Source organism: Leptonychotes weddellii, chromosome 5 (assembly GCF_054177405.1).
Source record: "Leptonychotes weddellii isolate Sample4059 chromosome 5, ASM5417740v2, whole genome shotgun sequence".
Lineage (NCBI taxonomy): Eukaryota > Metazoa > Chordata > Mammalia > Carnivora > Phocidae > Leptonychotes > Leptonychotes weddellii.
This window is the reverse complement of record NC_138373.1, coordinates 106549574-106567855: the sequence shown is the minus strand read 5'-3', so window position 1 is coordinate 106567855 and position 18282 is coordinate 106549574. Positions and strand designations below refer to the sequence as shown.

Sequence of the window (18282 nt, the reverse complement as noted above, 5' to 3'; positions counted from 1 at the left end):
TACAGAGAGGGAAACTCTGAAGATGGACGAGGTGAGGAGCCATTAAAGAGCGAGCTTTCTGAGACGGAGGGCGGTGCACTGTTGACAGGCGTACATGTCAACCAATAATATCTCGACACCCTCATGACCCCGCCTTTTGACTCATAAACATCTAATCAGGTGAGTGATGGAGGCGGGTCAAAGTGAAGCTTTAACCAGTACTGGGAAGATTCGGAACTTGAATGGCAGGCAAGGCGGGGTTGAAAGAAGCCTTAGGAGGGCCGCTGCTGACCTTCGCCCCTCCCCCCGGATTTGGCGGGGACTGACCCTGGGGCCCCGCCCTCTATGACAAATTGGCGGCGTAAAGAGAAGCATCTCACCTGAGGAACCGGAGCCTGGGAATTTAAGTGGCACTCTCGTCGATGCGGCCTCCTTTTTGTGGGGCCCCAGAGGACAGGAATTTTTGGGGTGGCCAGCGCCGGCGGTCTGAGATGTTTTTTGGTGGGGCTGAGACCGAGGCAACTCCAAGAAGTGGTAGCTTGGGGAGACTTTAACCCCCTCCATAATAATTTGTCATACAGACAATTGATATATTGAGTCGTATGTAAATGTGATTAAAATATCTTTAGAAAACTGTGATATGCAACAAAAAGGAAAACGACGAGCTTACTGGGAAATTCAGTGTCAAGGCGAATTCCCATGGAACCCACGTCCAACCACTTTGCTGTTCCTCAGTCCCTCCTAAGTCTCTGAAATTCTGGAACTGCCACCTTGTATGTATATGTATGTGGTGTGTGTGTGTGTGTGTGTGTGCAGGGGATGATTCAGGTTTGTGGGGAAAGTGAAGTATGTTTCCATTTCCCCAACAGTAAAATGGGGGCAACAATTCTAATTTTGCCCACTTTCGGCACTATCCCAATTGCATAAAAGAGGCCGAATTGGGGTGAGGTGGGTAGCCCTGCACAGAGAGATTAGGAAAAGGGGCGCTCTGAAACCAACTATCACATACACACATTCATATTCTCTCTCTCACATCATTCTTTCAGTAAATATGTAAGTAAAGGAAAGAGATGAACTATAAAACTAGGAACTTTTGTTTTTAATGAATTACAAACTAAATTACAAATAATGTTAATAGCAAGAACACTTGAAGACAAGAGGTGGGAGAAGAGAGACAAAATCATAAAAAGAAAAAATACTTTTTTTAAACATTCGCATTACAAAATCCCAAGGTGCGCATGGCAACAAATCCACCCATTCCCACTTAAAAAACTACTATAACCTGAATGAAATATAAATATAACTGTTCATCCTTCTTTTAAAGAAAAAAATTTTCCCAATGCCCTCACTCAGTCACAGCCCTAAAAAAGTGTCAGCATTCTCAAAATGATGTCTAAACCCTAACTTCCACTCCTATGGGGTGGCCTTTAGAGGAAGATGGGACCTGGGACATGAAGAACTAAGAATCTTAAGAAGAGAAACATTCAAACAACTTTTCCTTGCCTCATAAGGCCACAGTGAAGCACAGTTCCTGTCCTAGAGCTTCCCAGACACCTCTTGCCCATAGGAGGGACAGAAAGGGGGTTCTAGGGGCAATCATTTCTACTGCAGTCCCATAAGGACTGCAGAGACTGGGAGTCTTGAGTCTCCTACACTGTTAGGTGAGATGAAACACTAAAACTAGTGTATAAATTGGTTGGTCTATTTTTTAACCTAATTCTTTAAAACAGACTCCTCCCTATGTTTTTGTTTTGCTTGGTTTTCAAAAGTTCCAACTTAGGTCCTCTGCTATCAGTTGGCCTTACAAACACAGTGGCTGCAGAAGGCTTGGGGTGTCTGTCATCCCAAACACAGGAAATAATAATTTCAGGGCTTTCAGAGATTGGGATGGCAAACCCTATGGGGGTGGGGTAGGGAGAAAGAGTCAGTCTTTTTTTTTTTTTTTAAATACCAGCCCTCCTCAGCAATGACTAAGAGGAGGAGGAGAGGGTGGTGGAGGGACTTAAGTGCATCTAATACTGAAGGTTCCTTTCATTTTCACCTATTTCTCCCCTCCACCCCTTATATCCCCAGAGTTGGCTGGCTAAGAAGGGGAGGTGGGTGTTAAGGCAGCCAGACAAGATCAGAGGGCAAATAGCCCAGGGCCAAGCCAAATCAGGCCCCTGCTGGAGGAGAGGATGAGACTTGGGGTAGGGGCTGGGGGAAGACATCAGAGTCGAAGGTGTGGTACTGGCTTGGTCACATCCTGGAAGAAAGGGTGAGCCAGAGCTGCCTTTGCCGAAATCCGCTTGTTGGGGTCGTAGTGCAGCATTTGCTGGAGGGAGAGATGTATGCTACTTCAGTGATGTGACAGTGGACTAAATGGGCAGCAGGTGTTCCAAGAAATCAGGAAACCAGAATTCCTTTTACCCAAGGCAGAGTTCCCAATTCCCTCCTCCCTATATTTGAATGGGTATGCCAACAGGGAGAGAGAGAAGCAGGGGCTAGGGAAATGCCAAGACCCAAATTCCAGGGTCTCATCCTTCCTTCATCCTGGAAAAAAACCTGCCCTGGGGAAGTAAAAGAGGAAATGGGTGCCCATCCCCAACTCTCACCGATAGCAAGCTCCGTCCATCTTCATCCAAGGGAGGAACAACTTTGCTAAAATCTTGCCGGGCCCACTTGGGGAAACTCGGCTTATAATCAGGCATAGAAGTAACTCCTGGCCAAACCACTTCATCTGGGGTCCCCAGAGTCCGAAAGATCCGGAAAAGTTGGTCAATTTCAGAATCTCCAGGGAATAGGGCCCGGCGGGTCACCTGAAAATGGGGAAAGAGAAAAGGCCAAGACCCGCACTGATGTCAGTCAAAGCTGCTCCCTGTGCAATGGAGGTTCCCACAGGCAGTGGAAGGTCAGCAGGGCCCCATGACTCCCTCCCCAGGGCCTTTCATGGGGTCAGTCACACAGAGCTTGAGACAATGAAGTCCCTTCATCTGTCTCCTCGCCCCCTCCTTCCTTCCCCCAACCATGCCTTTGCAGATCCCCAAGGCTGGGTGGGGCTGGGAGGGGGTGAATGTCTGGGGTGCCACTGACATGTAGCAAAGGGATCCCAAGCCACTCACGGGGTGTGGGGTAGACACTGCGGTCATCCCCCCTCCTTGTGATGCAGCCACTTCTAGATAGGAGCACAGCGGGCAGAGACTGTGTCTTCCATTTCTTCTGTGTTCCCCACAGCACCTAGCATGGTGCTGGGTACACACTAGGTGCTTAACAAATATTTTTTGATGAATTGAGAGAGGAATATGGGCAATTGTAAGGTAATGTACTGGGGGATAAATGCACATTTTATATACAGGCTAATGGTTTCTAAGCCCCCAGTCACAACCCAGATAAAGGACTATAAAACAAATTGCGGATTTGATTTGAAAATGCAGCCCACTCCACTGTTACATTAAAGGGGATGAGAGCTCCCATAAAAGGCTGGGCCTCAGGGATCCTTCATTCTGAAAAGCCAGAAGTTGAGGGGGACATGATTTAAGTCTGTAGTTTAAATAAAAGGTATGGATGGATAAGGTGAATACAGTTGGTTTCACCATATTCCTGGAACCCTACAATAAGGTCTACAGGCCAAATGAAGGAGGCACTGAATAGCAGGTACTCATTCTCCCAAATATATGCAAACTAAAGCTAAAACAGCTGCAGAAATGATTTAGCTCAATTCAGGGGTAAGAAATGTGTTTTGAGTGCTAAGGCCATTTGAGGCTATACTAACATTGTGGTTGGCATCAGGGACAACAGTCCTATCCTTTCCCCCCTACCTGCCTTGATGCTACTCTAGAGAAAAAAACCCTATGATAATAGAAGGGCCATGGGTCTAGGCAAAGAAACAGTTGTGTTGTTCTTGAATGTGGGGAGGAGTGAGCTGGGTGGAACTCGGGCTTGCCTCCGTACCATTTCAGCAAAGATGCAGCCCAGGCTCCAGATATCTACAGCTGTGGAATAGTACTTGCAGCCCAGAAGGATTTCAGGTGCTCGGTACCACAGGGTCACCACCTGGGGACAAGAACAGGAAGGGGAGGGGTGGTGCATGGGGCATGGTGATTCCCACATCTCAGCTCCTCAGTGTTACTCTGCTAACTCTCAGCCTGTTAACAAGCAGCTTCTCTCCCTTCATCTTTCCCATCTTTCTGACTTCCCCTCAGTAAACTTCTTAGACAGAGTTAGCCTCGCCCGTGACTCTGAGGACCATATTTTCTGAACCCGCAATTTGCAATCTTCCTGGAAAACTTGAGACAAGTGGTCATAATTTTAATGGTGTGCCATCCAGCTCTCCTGGCTTGGTATCTATCAAAGCCCAGTTAGCCCCACAATGTGAACTTGGTGCATACTCTAAAACCTCTTGGGGTAGCCAGACATACTTTCCATCTAGTGAGAGAGAAACTGCTGACCAGATAGGTTTAGTAATTTTGTGAATGTCCTTGTTAACACCTCCCAGGAAGTTCAGAGAAGAAATGCAGAGATGGTCTCACCTCATGGGTGTAAGTACGAACAGGGACTCCAAAGGCTCTGGCTAGTCCAAAGTCTGCTAGCTTGATGGCCCCCTCTGCGTTGATAAGCAGATTCTGAGGTTTGAGGTCTCGGTGCAGAACCCGATGAGAATGGCAGAAGGCTAGGCCCTGAAGCAGCTGGAATAGATAGCTCTGACAAAGGAAAGAGAGAGGACTTTGTTTCTCTACCACAGTGAGCTATTAGGGTCTACTCTCTGACTGCAAGGCTCAACTAAAGCCTTTTACTATATTAGATTATAATTACATGTTTATAAGCTGTATATCCCATTGGAGTGAGAGGCCCTTCCAGTGAAGACAAGAACTAGGTCTTATTCAGTTTTGCACCTCTTTTCCATATCCTGTGCCTAGCACGTTGAAGGTGCTCAATAAATGTGCACTGAATAAACGTTTGTTGGTAGATTGAAAGTAGCTCGGGGAGTAAAGAACCCAGCCCTAAAACAGACAACAGAGACTCACTGGCTATTTCTCCTACCAAACAGGTGGAAGGGCTTCTTGGAGGAATCTACCAAGTGCCCTCAAGTCCCATTTATCTGAGTTTCATCTGACTTTGCACCGGAGCTACAAAGTTGACTCACTAGAGTTTCAACTTCTTTGATTCTCCTGCCCAGCCCAGGGGTTAATAAGCATAATGAGCAGTGAAAGAGCCACAAAACAAAGGGGTGTGTGTGTGTGTGTGTGTGTGTGTGTGTAGGGGGATGAGGGCTGGGAAGGAAGCCAAGATCACAAATCATCACTCAGTCTGAATTGCCTGCCTTCAGTCCCCCCAAAACTTGCCCATGTTGGGGAGGAGTTGTTGAAAAGGATTACCTTGATGAGGGGAAGAGGAATGCCAGTCAAAGCAGAGGCATCCATAAATTTCTTCAGATCCTGATGCAGAAACTCAAAAACCAGGTAGAGTTTGTTTTCTGTGTGGATGACATCCAGCAGCCTGGGAAGGGAGGTCCAGGAATGGAGGTGAGGAAGAGTAATACCCAGGCGACACAGAACACATCCTCCTTTACTGTCAGAGCACCTCCCAGATACATACTTACTTGACAATGTTAGGGTGGTTAAGCTCCTTAAGCAGAGAGATCTCTCTTATAGCAGTACTGGGTACACCCTCCGTCTCACTTGGAGAGGTTGAGAGAGCAGAGATAGGAATGTGGTTACAAATACTCCTTTTCCCCCAGCCCGTCATTCTTTTCCTCCCAATGAGACACCACCCCAGCATCCCCTAGGAAAGTGAGAAAAGAGAAAGGGTGCTGTAGGAGTTAATTCATGGGTGGACAGGGAGTGGTTTTTGAATACATTAAGGTCATTATTTCTTCTCTTCCCAGGGGTAGGTAAGTAAAGCCTTCTGGTGGAGGTGAAGAAGAGAGAAGGTAACAGGGAAAAAATAGGAGTAGCAGCACCCAACCTCCCTAGAGGGGCCAGTGAGGTTCAACTGCCATTCTTTTGAAAGAGGTAGAGAATTCTAAGATGAGGGTGGGGTTGGGGCAGTGAGGAGGGCTCTTCATTCAGAAAGGTGCTCTTCACCGGTTCCCACAAAACCCAACTCCACAGGGAGTCCTGGACCCCATCTCAGAGGCCTCCTTCCTCTTCCTGACTGAAGATTTGGGGGCATCACTCGGCTTTGGGGAGGAAGTTTCCCATAGATTCTACAGTGCCCTATACTCTCCACAGGGAAACCCTTCACTGTCCTCCAACCCACCTCTCCACTTCAGTAGTCCCTCCCTGCTACCTTCCGGTCCTTGGACGGCTACCCGTCTGTTGGGGTGGGGGCGGGGGGGGCACTCAAGGAGCTCCCGAGTTAGAGGAGTCCCGGGTACAGAGGCCACTCACGTGTCCAGGCGGATTTTTTTAAGCGCCACCACTTCTCCCGTCACCTTGTTTTTGGCTTTGTACACAACTCCGTACGTGCCCTCTCCGATCTTTTCCACTTTTTGGAAGTTCTCCATGAAGCGCTAGCGAGTCGGGTCAGCCCGGCCCTGGAGCGGGGGCCTGGGAACCCTGCAAAAGGCGGGCCCCGGCTCTCGCGGGGTGGAGGAGGGGGAAACAGGGCCCAGCTCTGCGGCCCCAGGTCGGGATGGAACGGAGTGTATCTCTCGCTCTTGTCAATTTGTCCAACTTGAAACAATGTTGCCGCCTCCCCTCCAGTTCCCTACCGCCACCAGAGGCCCCGCCCCTCCTTCCCGCGTTTCCCTAGCCCCGCCCCCAGCCCTTCCTATTGGTCAACGTCAGAGCGGAGGGGCGAGCCCAGCGCCCCTAGCTGCCGCAAATGACCCCACCTCTCGCAAGTTTAGTTCCGAGGGTCCTTAACACAAGTTTCTGTCTCGGTGGGGAAGCTAAATGTCTTTTTCCAAGTACCTGGATTTGAAGTCGAGTTTCTTACCTGTGTCTTGAATCTGTAGGGATTTCCTGATCTCTAATTCGCCGTTTCACCAACCCTAGGGAAAATGTGTCTCGCCCTGAAATTCCACCTGGCCCAGAGAGTCTCCCTTGAAAAGCAGGAAGCTAGGAATCTCATTGTATGGGTTTTTTGGGCCTTGAAGATGTTCGTCCCGCCTCTGTCCATCCTATACTATCTCTCTGTTCTGGGAAGCAGAGCCTTTGTCTCTTTGAGAGGTTTCCTGGTTTGACTCAAAAAACAGACTCATTGACTAGCCTATGATGAATTATATGTGTCGGGTACACGTTATGTAGCTGACCTTCAATCAATTATTTCCTAGTCAAGAAGGGAGTGACCCAGTGAAACCAGAAACTGTCATTGAGTAGCGAGATGTCCAGGGACCAGGATCCCTTGTCAGTCTGCCTTTCTCCGGTCCTCCTGCCCCTCCCAAGCCTCTCCTAGAGGGAGAGGAGGAAGGGCTATGCAAATGAGCACCCCTCTCCTATATAGGGGCTTCTCCCAGCCCCCCCAGCGCCTTTGGTTGCTGGAAGAAAGAACAAGATGAATCTGGTGCTGAGAAAATGCCTTCTCCATGTGGCTGTGATGGGTGCTCTTCTGGCTGTGGGGACCACAGAAGGTGAGCGTCGGGTGTGTGGACATGAACAAGTGTGAATTTGGGGTTGCACACCTGCTCTGGTTTTTCCCTTCCTCATGGGAGATACTGGCAATATTTCAGGCTTCTCTCACCCATTTGATTTAGCGAGGACATGGGGCATCTGAGCTCCCTCCCTATGTGGAGATTTGGGACTGAGCTTGAAAATAATTCCATCTGCTTGGAAGGGCAAAAGGATAGTGGGTCTTTGTGGCCCTAACTCCGAGGCTCCCTGGGCAATGAGCTGGAGAAGGGGCTTCAAAAGGGAAATAAGTGGAAGACTTAGGGAATGACTCAGGTACTTGGGATAGGGTATTTTATGTGAGGAGTAAGAGAATGTGGTATTGGATAGAAAAGGAAAGGAGGTACCATCTCCCCTCTTTGGGATGGGGATGGGTGAACACAGCTCAGGCTTTTGTTCTGGGGCTGGAAGAGACAGGCAGAGGGGTCTCAGCTGAGCATCACATGAAAGGGCTCTGGGGGATTGGGGCCTCGTGACAGGAGCAAGGGGTGGGGGTGGGGACGGTGAGAGGGTCTGGAATGTCCCGTGCTGCTTTGAGGAGGGAGGGTTGGGAGTGAAGAAAGAATGGGGTATCTTATGATTCTCTTGCTCTAGTGGTGGGATGCTCAATGAGATGATTCTAGATCCCCACCCCCACCCCCAGCAGACTCAGCTAGGTTTCCAGTACACATTACAGGAGTGAAGATAGTTTCTCCTGTGCTAAAATTACAGATATCATGTCCCAGTCTCCCCTTTCTCTCTCTGGATCCCTGGTCTCACAGATTTCTAGGAAGTTCTCGTTGATCTGACTTCCCCTCGTTTATGCTGCAGTTTCAAGTCTTTTTCTTTTACTATTTCCTTAATGTATTCTGGAAACATTCTGTTCATGCCTGTCCACCTGAGCCTCTTAAAAGATTGTGCTTACTTTTTGGATACTGATTTTTTAAATCATAAGAAGACATTTTTTTTTAAAGATTTTATTTATTTATTTAATTGACAGAGAGAGAGACTGTGAGGGAGGGAACACAAGCAGGGGGGAGTGGGAGAGGGAGAAGCAGGCTTCCCACCGAGCAGGGAACCCGATGCGGGGCTCGATCCCAGGACCCTGAGATCATGACCTGAGCCCAAGGCAGACTCTCAACCGACTGAGCCACTCAGGCACCCCAAGAAGACATTTTTAGATATTTATGAAATTTTATATGAATTGGGTTTGATAATTTTGTCCAGTGTGAAATGACATTGTGCTTATTCAAGAAAATGTTCATATTTTTTATGGATATGTATTGAAATTGTACGGTTAAAATAACAAGACGTCTGGGATTTGCTTCTAAATACTTGAGCCAACAAACAAACAACAACAACAAAGGATAGATAAAGCAAATGTGGCAAAATGTTGATAATTGTTGTACCTGGGTGAGGCGTATATGTAGATCCATCATATCCCTTTTTCTCAGACCTCTCTCTTGGTCAGTTATAATAATTTTGTCTGCTTGGTCCCCACTCCCAACCTCTGCCTGCCTCTGATCCATCCTCTACACTGCTTGCCATAGTGATCCTTCTAAAACCCAGATCTGGTCATATTCAAAAAGCTTCTGAAGGGTGAATTTTATGGTATATGAATTATATCTCAATGAAACAAACACAATCTCCTGCCGTGGCCTTGCCTACAGAATAAAGGCCAAACTCCTTTGTTTGGCACTCAGAGCCTTCACTTGTCTTCTTGGCCTCATCTCTTACAGTGTGCATCAACCACACTGGTAGTTCCTATCATGCCTCATGCTACCATGCCTCCATGCCTCTGCTCATGCTGGTCCTTCTGCCCAGAGTGCTCTATCCCACGGGCCAACTCCTCATTCCAGTGGTCTTTCCCAATCCACCAGAGTGGAACTAATCTCTTTAGTCATTTTGTTGCACTTTGTGCATGTCTGTTATGGCTCATATTAAACAGTACCTTGAATTATTGTAATTTATGGACATGTCTTGAATCCTTTCAGGGCCATGTCTTATTCATTTCTTAAGTCCTTTGTACCTAGCACAGTGCCTGGTACATGGTGGCTATTCAGTAAATTAAAATGTACTTTGAATGTGAGAGTGAGTGGGGTGACATGGAACAGGGCTATCCCCTGACAAGAGATTGAGGGGTGATCGTAGGGCCTTCATGGTACCTTCTTTTTAGGACCCAGAGACCAGGACTGGCGTGGTGTCCCAAGGCAGCGCACAACTAAAACTTGGAACAGGCAGCTGTATCCAGAGTGGACAGAAATCCAGGAGCCTGACTGCTGGAGAGGTGGGAACTTGGCAATTTCCAGGGAGGGCATGGGGTGCAGAGAGGAGCAAGATCTGGGCTGAATGTAGCTTGGAAAGATAGGAAGGGGAAAGGTATAAGGGGAAGAAAAACCATGGAGTCCCGGCTAACGCAGCTGGTCCTTCCCAGGTGGCCAAGTGTCCTTGAAGGTCAGTAATGATGGGCCTACGCTGGTTGGGGCAAATGCCTCCTTCTCTATTGCCCTGCACTTCCCCAAAAGCCAAAAGGTGCTGCCAGATGGGCAGGTCGTCTGGGCCAACAACACCATCGTCAATGGTGAGTACCTCTCTACTCCAGGCGTTTATTCCAAGGGCTCAGATTCCCTGGTGTCCCCAGTGAGCTCAAGGAGTGCCCCCTTCCCCTCTACTTTTTATTTATTTGTTTGTTTGTTTTCTAAATATTTTATTTATTTATTTGACAGAGAGAGCGAGAGAGGGAACACAAGCAGGGGGAGTGGGAGAAGGAGAAGCAGGCTTCCTGCGGAGCAGGGAGCCCGATGTGGGGCTCAATCCTAGGACCCTGGGATCATGACCTGAGCCAAAGGCAGATGCTTAGGGACTGAGCCACCCCCTTTTTTTTTTTTTTAGTGCCCCTACTTTTTAAAAAAAAAAACAAATTGTATACATATTCTATAATATTCATTGTAGAAAAAATTTTAAAAACACAGATAAAGCAAAAAAAAAATACAGTATGCAAAATTGGGGACCTAGAGTTTAGACAGACATGGATTTAAATTTGTAAATAATATGTTACCCTGGGCAAGTGACTTAACTGTTCTCTCCTTCCATTCCCTTAACTGTACAATGGGCTGACTACCTTGAATGTTGTTGTAAGGATTAAAATGCGATAATATATAAAGAAGTTAGCATAATGCCTGCCCTAGGCTAAGGTGAGGCTCAATAAGTGTCAGCTGATACTCTTACTGTTTTTATCCCACCACCTAGAGCAAACCACTCTAAACATGTTGCTGTATGACCTTCCAATCTCTTTCCTCTGTCTGTCATTAAGTACATATTAATCTATAATTCCAGTTTCCATCCTTTCCGCTACCACCCCAAATGGGTGATAACAAAGGGAATGTCCTATGTAGCTAAGGAGTGTTCCCACAGCCCCTCTCTGGCAGCCATGGTAGGGGTTTTGGTGTATAGAAAGGAATGCCAGTTTTCGAGGGTGACTGTATCTACCTTTCAGGGAGCCAAGTGTGGGGAGGACAGCCAGTGTATCCCCAGGTACCTGATGATGCCTGCATCTTCCCTGATGGGAGGGCCTGCCCATCTGGCCCTTGGTCTCATACAAGAAGCTTTGTTTATGTCTGGAAGACCTGGGGTGAGTCATCCACTCTTGGATTTACCTCTTCCTACCTGATCCCCTTTCATTTTGCTCTGTGAGTTTCCTTAATCTTCATTGCCCCCATGGCTCTTTCCTCTTCGATAGCACCCAGCCCCCTCCAACTCTCTCTACTATAATTGTTTCTGGGGGCCCTTCCCCAATTATTGTCCTATCCCATGGATCCCCTTATCAGGATTCCTTTCCTGACCCCCACAGGACCACCCTCCAAATACTCTCTGAAATAACCATACTCAGTACATTACTGGACCTTCCTTCTCTGGTGCCCTGTCTCTAATCCTTCCCCTCAGTTCCCTTTGATCAGTACCTCCCCCACCCCTGCTTTTCTTTTCAAAAACCGCAGGCCAATACTGGCAAGTTCTGGGGGGCCCAGTGTCGGGGCTGAGCATTGTGACAGGCAAGGCAATGCTGGGCACACATACCATGGAAGTGACTGTCTACCACCGCCGGGAGTCCCAGAGCTACGTGCCCCTTGCTCACTCCTGCTCAGCCTTCACCATTACTGGTAAGGATTTAGGAAGGGGCAAAGCCAGTCACAAGGGTGCAGGGCGGTAGAAGATGGGGAGGCTTGGCCTGACTGGAAAGGGGAGAGGGGAAAGGGGAAAAAGGAATGGGGAAAGGGGAAATGGTGTGTAACCTTAAAGGGGCAGAGCCAGGAAGACATGGGCAGAAGAATGTGGGGCTTGGAGCCAGTGAAGGGCCAGTCAGCTGGAGTCGGAGGGTGTGGCTGTGAAAAAAGCTGTGGCCCAGGTCTGGTTCTCACCTTTTCTGGCTCCGATCCCAGACCAGGTGCCCTTCTCCGTGAGTGTGTCCCAGCTGCAGGCCTTGGATGGAGGGAACAAGCACTTCCTGAGAAATCATCCTCTGACCTTTGCCCTCCGGCTCCATGACCCCAGTGGCTATTTGTCTGGGGCTGACCTCTCCTACACCTGGGACTTTGGAGACCATACTGGGACCCTGATCTCTCGGGCACTTGTGGTCACTCACACTTACCTAGAGTCTGGCCCAATCACTGCCCAGGTGGTGCTGCAGGCTGCCATTCCTCTCCCTTCCTGTGGCTCCTCCCCAGTTCCAGTCACCACAGATGGGCACGTGCCAACCGCAGAGGCCCCCGGCACCACAGCTGGGCAAGAGCCTACTGCAGAAGTTGTAAGTACGACACGTGGTCAGGTGCCAACTGCAGAGCCCTCTGGAACCACAGCTGTGCAGATGCCAACCACGGAGATCACTACGCTTGTACAGATGCCCACTACAGAGGTCATAGGTACTACAACTGAGCAGGTGCCAACCTCAGAGGTCACAGGTACCACACTCGCAGAGACCATAGGTACAACACCTGAAGGCTCAACCGCAGAGCCCTCTGGAACCACAGCTGCACAGGTAACAACTGAAGAGTCGGTGGAGCCCACAACTGGAAAGGTACCCACACCTGAGCCTGAGGGTCCAGATGCCAACCCATTCGTGCCTACAGAAGGTATAGCAGGTAAGAGGGCCAGTGTGAATGAGGTTCATTGAGGTGGGGCCTCTGTCACTACTCTGAAGAGCTAAAAGCCTTACCTAGGCCCCAGATGTTACCCACTCCTTTGCTTAGCAATGGAGGCCCGTCAGAGCTCCCACTAGTTTTAAGCCCTCAAGTCCCCCTTAATAACATGGAATAGATCTGCAGTTCAGGAAACCAGGGTCTTTCCCTAGGCCATGGAGCAAGAGCTTGTTGCTTCTCTGCCTCTGAGGAGAGCTATTCCCTAAGGAGAAGGCCAGGGAACAGCACGTGGTCATTTACATAATATTTGTATCTCATTTTCTGTGCAAGTATAAATGCATAATATTCTGCCTCAGATTCTGGCACCATTTCGCACCCCTGGATTCCTATCCCAAAGCAGGTCAACCTGAAATTGTGGTAGGAACACTGAAGAGGTAGGCATAACATGGTGGCACAGGGATGAGTTAACTTGTGTCATGTCTAGCCCAGGACCCAGCACGGTGTGGGGGGTGATAAACACTTGGGATTTCTTAAAACTCCAACTCTACTCCTAACTGTGTGACTCTGGGGTGCTCATTCTTCCTTCTGGGCTCTAGTTTCCTTATCTATAAAATGAGGTTTTCCAGGTCTTGTCTGATTCCAAGCTTGGATCCAGCAGGTCTGACTCTACCTGGAAAAATGCCTGTGTGGCCTCTACTTCCAGTGAGTCATTTGTCTCTTGACAGCCTCTTCGATCCTCTCCTGCCAGGTTCCCAGAACCCCCTGCTGGATGGCGCAGCTACCTTAATCCTGGCAAAGCGACAGACCCCCCTGGATTGTGTTCTGTATCGATATGGCTCCTTTTCTCTCACCCTGGACATTGTCCGTGAGTCTTGACTGCTTTGGGGGCTGGCGGAGGGAGGTGTGTCCTGCCTAAGGCTGGCCAGTGGAAGCATACCTTGGAAGGAGTTACTCACCAGGACAAGAACACCCAAATCCCAGGGTTTTTATTTTGAAGGCACGGATGGGATTGGGGATGCAGCCCTAGGGTTTTCCTCTCTGTGGGCCTTTGGAGAGGCCTGCCTGGTAGAGGCATCCCAGACGTAAACTCTTGCAACTCTGCAGGGGGTATTGAGAGTGCTGAGATCCTGCAGGCTGTGCCATCCAGCGAAGGGGATGCATTCGAGCTGACGGTGTCTTGTCAAGGAGGGTGAGTGTCCCACTGGTTTCCTGGGAACTCTTGGGTTGACTGTTGCATTGCTCTCTGGTGTCTACTGTTCCTTCCCAGTCGCCCCGACCTAAGCTGACACCTCTTGCAGGCTGCCCAAGGAAGCCTGCATGGACATCTCATCAGCAGGGTGCCAGCCCCCTGCCCAGCGGCTCTGTCAGCCTGTGCCGCCCAGCCCAGCCTGCCAGCTGGTTTTGCACCAAGTCCTGAAGGGTGGCTCAGGGACCTACTGCCTCAATGTGTCTTTGGCTGATGCCAACAGTCTGGCAATGGTCAGCACCCAGCTTGTAATGCCTGGTAGGTACTTGGACAAGAGTTAGGGTGAAGGGGGTGGGGGCAATAGGCAGAGGCCATCTGGCAGGGAGCAGACACTAACCGAAGCTGTGCCTGGGATTCTGCTCACAGGTCAAGAAGCAGGCCTTGGACAGGCTCCCCTGTTCATGGGCCTCTTGCTGGTGTTGATGGCTGTGGTGCTTGTATCGCTGGTATACAGGTGAGAGCCCCACCATCTAGTTCACACCCCCTTATCCCTCACGACCACTACTCGTTCTTCCTCAAGAGGAGAAGGAACCACCACTTCTTTTGAAGAAGCACGGTATCCAGGAAAGAACCCAGACTTGGAAGTTAAACAGACCTGGGCTGCAGTCTTGCTGGGGGGACCTTGGGAAAGTAGCTTAACGTCCCTGAGCCTCTGATAAGTAGGAAAACTAATATCCGCCCTAGGGGCACCCAGTCCTAAAGCGGGAGTACAATAAATGAGGATACTGATGACTGTTGTTTATAATAACATCAAGAGTGGAGGAAATTGGGTGGCCTGAGTCCTCTACCTGTGAGAAGGGCAGATGCTCTGGCCTGGAGTGCCAAGGTCCTCAAAGCAGAGACGCTTGTAGGGTAAGAGGGAAATGGACAGAGGTTACCATAAAAACAAGACAAGATGAATCTTGTTGGTGAGAAGGGGAGGGAGCTAGGATCACAGTCAAGTAAACCTGGGGCCTCCTTTTTTGGAGAAGCACAGATAGGCTTCCCTTGTCCATTGCTAATCCGTTTCTCCCTCCTTCTCCCAATTTCAGGCGAAGACTTCTGAAGCAGGGCTCAGCCCTCCCCCTTCCCCAGCTGCCACGTGGTAGCACCCAGTGGCTGCGTCTGCCCCGGGTCTTCCGCTCTTGCCCCATTGGTGAGAACAGGCCCCTCCTCAGTGGGCAGCAGCAGGTCTGAGTAATCTCATGTGATGCTGTGATTTGCCCAGCGTGGACAGCAATGCTTATCTTTCCTCCAGTCTTCCCTTGGAGACTACCATTACCTGAAATAAATACTCAGAACCTGGTGCTGTTTTTTTTTTTTTTTTCTTGCTGTTGGGAGCATCTGTGTCATTTAAGGAGGGGAGGTATATGGGAAGGAGGTGTACCATTTACTTAACAGATATCCCAGTGGGGAGAAAAAAAGTCATTTTATTCAGATGAGGCACTTTCAATGTGTGTGTGTGTGTGTGTGTGTGTGTGTGCGCGCGCGCGCGCACGCACGTATGCATGGGAAATAGTAGAGGTGGTGCAGGATAATAAATACTGAGAGGGTAGAGGAACACTCCCCTGAGCTGGTAGGAGGTGTGGCAGCAATGTACAGAGCCTAGGAGTAGAGTCCAGGGATGAAGAGGTGGGTTCAAGGCTGGCTTGGAGGCTGAGGTGTTCCCCTCAGCATAAGAAGCCAAAGAAATTGGAGGAGCGAGGGGGTGGGCCCATGAGCATGGGCATCTGGTTCTTGTGGGTGATCTTGATCTGGAAGGGAAGGGGGCATGTTCAGAGGCAGGACCTCATTCCCTTTGGACTGGAGCTGTAGAGATTGAGGGAAAATCTGTGGGGTGAGGGGGAGTTGCCAGGGTCCTAGAGAGGCCATGGCAGGAAGCCCGGGGCTAAGAAATCATGGCTTGGGAGGAATGGTGCACAGGGGAACGTGAGACATTGGGATGGAGTAAGGAAGCTGTGGAAGGGAGGTTTCGGATTCACAAAGCCTGAGGGTGCCATTTTGGGCAGGCATAGGCAATACTCACTGTACAGGGTGTCTGCATCCAGGGTTCTCCATCAATCTGCATGGGGAGGGTTTTTGTGGTGCTGTGGGAGGCCAAGGCAGATTGGTGGAGATTTCTTTACCAACTGAATACCAAAACTCTGTTTCTTAGCTTGGTTTTGAGACCCTTTGTTACCGAGGAAGATCTCCTAGTACAGCTCCTCCCTACCATCCCCATGACCCTTCTGCTCTCCCAGCCCTACTCCTTCCCTCAGAGCCCCTGGCCAGAGTTTTCCTTACTGGAAGGTGATTTCAGAGCACTTGGCCAGCCGATGTCCAGCATTCTTGAGCTTGGTATAAATCTGGCCCATCTCAATTGCACCCTCCAGCCCTACTACTTCCAGCCGCTTGTCGCTTAGGTCTGTGGGTGGGAAGTAAGGAGATAGGTTTTGCAGGAGCGGGGTGCCTCCAAAGGGAGCAACACCTTCCCCTTGGTCCTGCCCACTCAGTTCCCAAGGCTGCTCACCTGGTACACAGGTTTTCAGGATATCTGGGTCAGTGATGACTTTAGCTGTAGCGCCTAAGGCCTGGTTGATCCCATGGGTATCTCCATGAGGTCTCTTGGTATCACCCCAGAGGTTGGAACCACCATGCATGCTAGGGATGTTCAGCACTGCGATGCCTTCTAGTGACAGGTTGCTCAGATCCAGTGGTTTCCCACAGATCTGAGAAGAGGAGAGCACAAATCCTTACTTCCTGTCATAATCATGGATGCGACCCCTCCCTCCACCAGATGACAAACTGGGAAGGCCAGGAGTTGAGGGTTTGCAAAGGATGGCAGGAAATAGGGACCAGTTGTATTGAGAACCCGGGAAATTGGGAATGGAGAGCTGGGAGGTCAGAGTATAGGTTCAAGAATAGGGGAAGTTCCTGAGGGCACCTGTGGAGGGAGAGATTAAGATATAAGAAAGTGAGAAGCATGTAGGGTTGGGCCTCATCACACCCACCTCAACTGTCAAAGACTCCTCCAGCTTTTTGCATGTTGAGAAGATGGATTCAGAAGTGGCAAATTCGAAGTACCATAGCTTGTTCTTCATTCTGTGTCAGCCCCAACATAAGGCCCAAGAGGGAGGGGACAAGTTACACAGTGCTGGCAGAGGAGGGCTAAGTGACAGGGAAGGACATCAACCTCCTGACTCCGGTCCTTTAGGGAAGAGGATGGCTTTGGTTGAGGGGCTTCTCAGAGGTGCCACGGTTCATCTAAGTGCTCTGAGTCAAACTTGGCCACAACCTGGTCCCTCCCACTGTGTATGGCCACCCCCACCTCCCTCTCCCTCACCTGCTGTTGAACTTCTCAGGATATTTCTCTCGCATGATGTGGAATCGGTGAGCAATAGAGGCATCCTGGGGAGTTCAGGGCATGTAGGATCAGAGGCCTGCCTCCTCTCTCGGCACAGAATACTCTCTTTAATTCCCCCATCCGGCAGCAGTATGTCCCATGTTCTTTTCTTGCAACTCACACCACTGTACCCCACCCGCCATTTCCCTGTGTCACAGCTCCCTTAACCTCTACCTCCTCTTTCTAACCAGCTCTAGCTTCTTGCTGCTGAACCCATACTTCCTCCCTAGCCCCCATGCCCCACTTCACTGACCACACCAATGGAGAAGTAGTTATTGATGATTTGAAAGGGGACTGGGTCACTCTTTTCTTCAGTTTGTTGAGGTATCACCTCCACGGACCATCGATCCATATGTACCACCTTACTCATCTCTAAATCCTTGAGGATCTTCCCCAAATTCTGTCCCTCATACCCTAAGGATGGGGGAGAAGACAGGTTAGAACTAAGCCATGGGTCTCAGAGGGTCCTCTTCTCAGCTCCCAGCCCCACAAATTCCCAGAGATCCTCTGCCCTGCTTCTGCAGACCCTCCTAGCCCTAGCCAGTGAAATAGCGGGGAGCAGGATGCCTCAGTGGCTCAGTTGGTTAAGCATCTGCCTTCAGCTCAGGTCATGATCCCAGGGTCCTGGGATCCAGCCCCACATGAGGCTCCCTGCTCAGTGGGGGGGGGAGTGTGCTTCTCCCTCTGCCTGCTGCTCCCCCTGCTTGCTGTCTCTCTCTTTCTGACAAATAAATAAAATCTTAAAAAAAAGAAATACAGGGCAGAGTGCTTGGTCCTAGCTCCCATGGACCAATCTTTCTCTCTTTTTTTAATTTATTTTTTATTTTTTATTTTTTTTATTCTTATGTTAATCCCCATACATTACATCATTAGTTCTAGATGAAGTGTTCCACGATTCATTGTTTGTGCATAACACCCAGTGCTCCATGCAGAACGTGCCCTCCTCAATACCCACCACCAGGCCAACCCATCCTCCCACCCCCCTCCCCTCTAGAA

The 18282-nt window shown here is 49.6% G+C and overlaps 3 protein-coding genes across 9 annotated transcripts in view; 1 reads left to right on the top strand and 2 right to left on the bottom strand.

The window, feature by feature from the left end:
- Window positions 1–1055: 1055 nt before the first annotated feature.
- Window positions 1056–6663, bottom strand: CDK2 (cyclin dependent kinase 2). Of its 2 annotated transcripts, XM_006728759.3 has the most exons (8): window positions 6348–6663; window positions 5558–5635; window positions 5334–5454; window positions 4488–4658; window positions 3910–4011; window positions 3081–3224; window positions 2574–2777; window positions 1056–2293 (listed from the first exon to the last, which is right to left on the bottom strand). In XM_006728759.3, exons 1-8 carry the CDS (start codon window positions 6461–6463, stop codon window positions 2189–2191), a joined length of 1041 nt encoding a protein of 346 aa, XP_006728822.1. In that variant the 5' UTR covers window positions 6464–6663; the 3' UTR covers window positions 1056–2188. The 2 variants fall into 2 exon arrangements, with proteins under 2 accessions (XP_006728822.1, XP_006728823.1); XM_006728760.3 differs by lacking the exon at window positions 3081–3224 and having other exon boundaries at window positions 6348–6659.
- A 124-nt stretch (window positions 6664–6787) lies between these two features.
- On the top strand, window positions 6788–15204 carry PMEL (premelanosome protein). Its single transcript, XM_006728756.3, has 11 exons — window positions 6788–7531; window positions 9724–9834; window positions 9982–10128; window positions 11044–11178; window positions 11543–11704; window positions 11984–12682; window positions 13428–13544; window positions 13784–13868; window positions 13978–14183; window positions 14268–14379; window positions 14957–15204. Exons 1-11 carry the CDS (start codon window positions 7456–7458, stop codon window positions 15099–15101), a joined length of 1995 nt encoding a protein of 664 aa, XP_006728819.1. The 5' UTR covers window positions 6788–7455; the 3' UTR covers window positions 15102–15204.
- The window catches only part of DGKA (diacylglycerol kinase alpha), an 18351-nt gene continuing 13709 nt past the window's right edge, over window positions 13641–18282 (bottom strand). For 3 of the 6 annotated variants that reach the window (XM_081821833.1, XM_081821834.1, XM_081821831.1), the window contains 8 exons: window positions 17540–17700; window positions 17227–17291; window positions 16895–16985; window positions 16414–16612; window positions 16188–16308; window positions 15931–15991; window positions 14714–14769; window positions 13641–13992 (listed from right to left, as the gene is read on the bottom strand). In XM_081821833.1, coding sequence (XP_081677959.1) covers window positions 13860–13992; window positions 14714–14769; window positions 15931–15991; window positions 16188–16308; window positions 16414–16612; window positions 16895–16985; window positions 17227–17291; window positions 17540–17700 — 887 coding nt within the window. In that variant the 3' untranslated portion in view covers window positions 13641–13859. Of the gene's footprint in view, window positions 14770–15314; window positions 15659–15930; window positions 15992–16187; window positions 16309–16413; window positions 16613–16894; window positions 16986–17226; window positions 17292–17539; window positions 17701–18282 lie in introns of those variants that run through there. The other 3 variants (XR_004072959.2, XM_081821832.1, XM_006728754.2) reach the window with 3 other exon arrangements.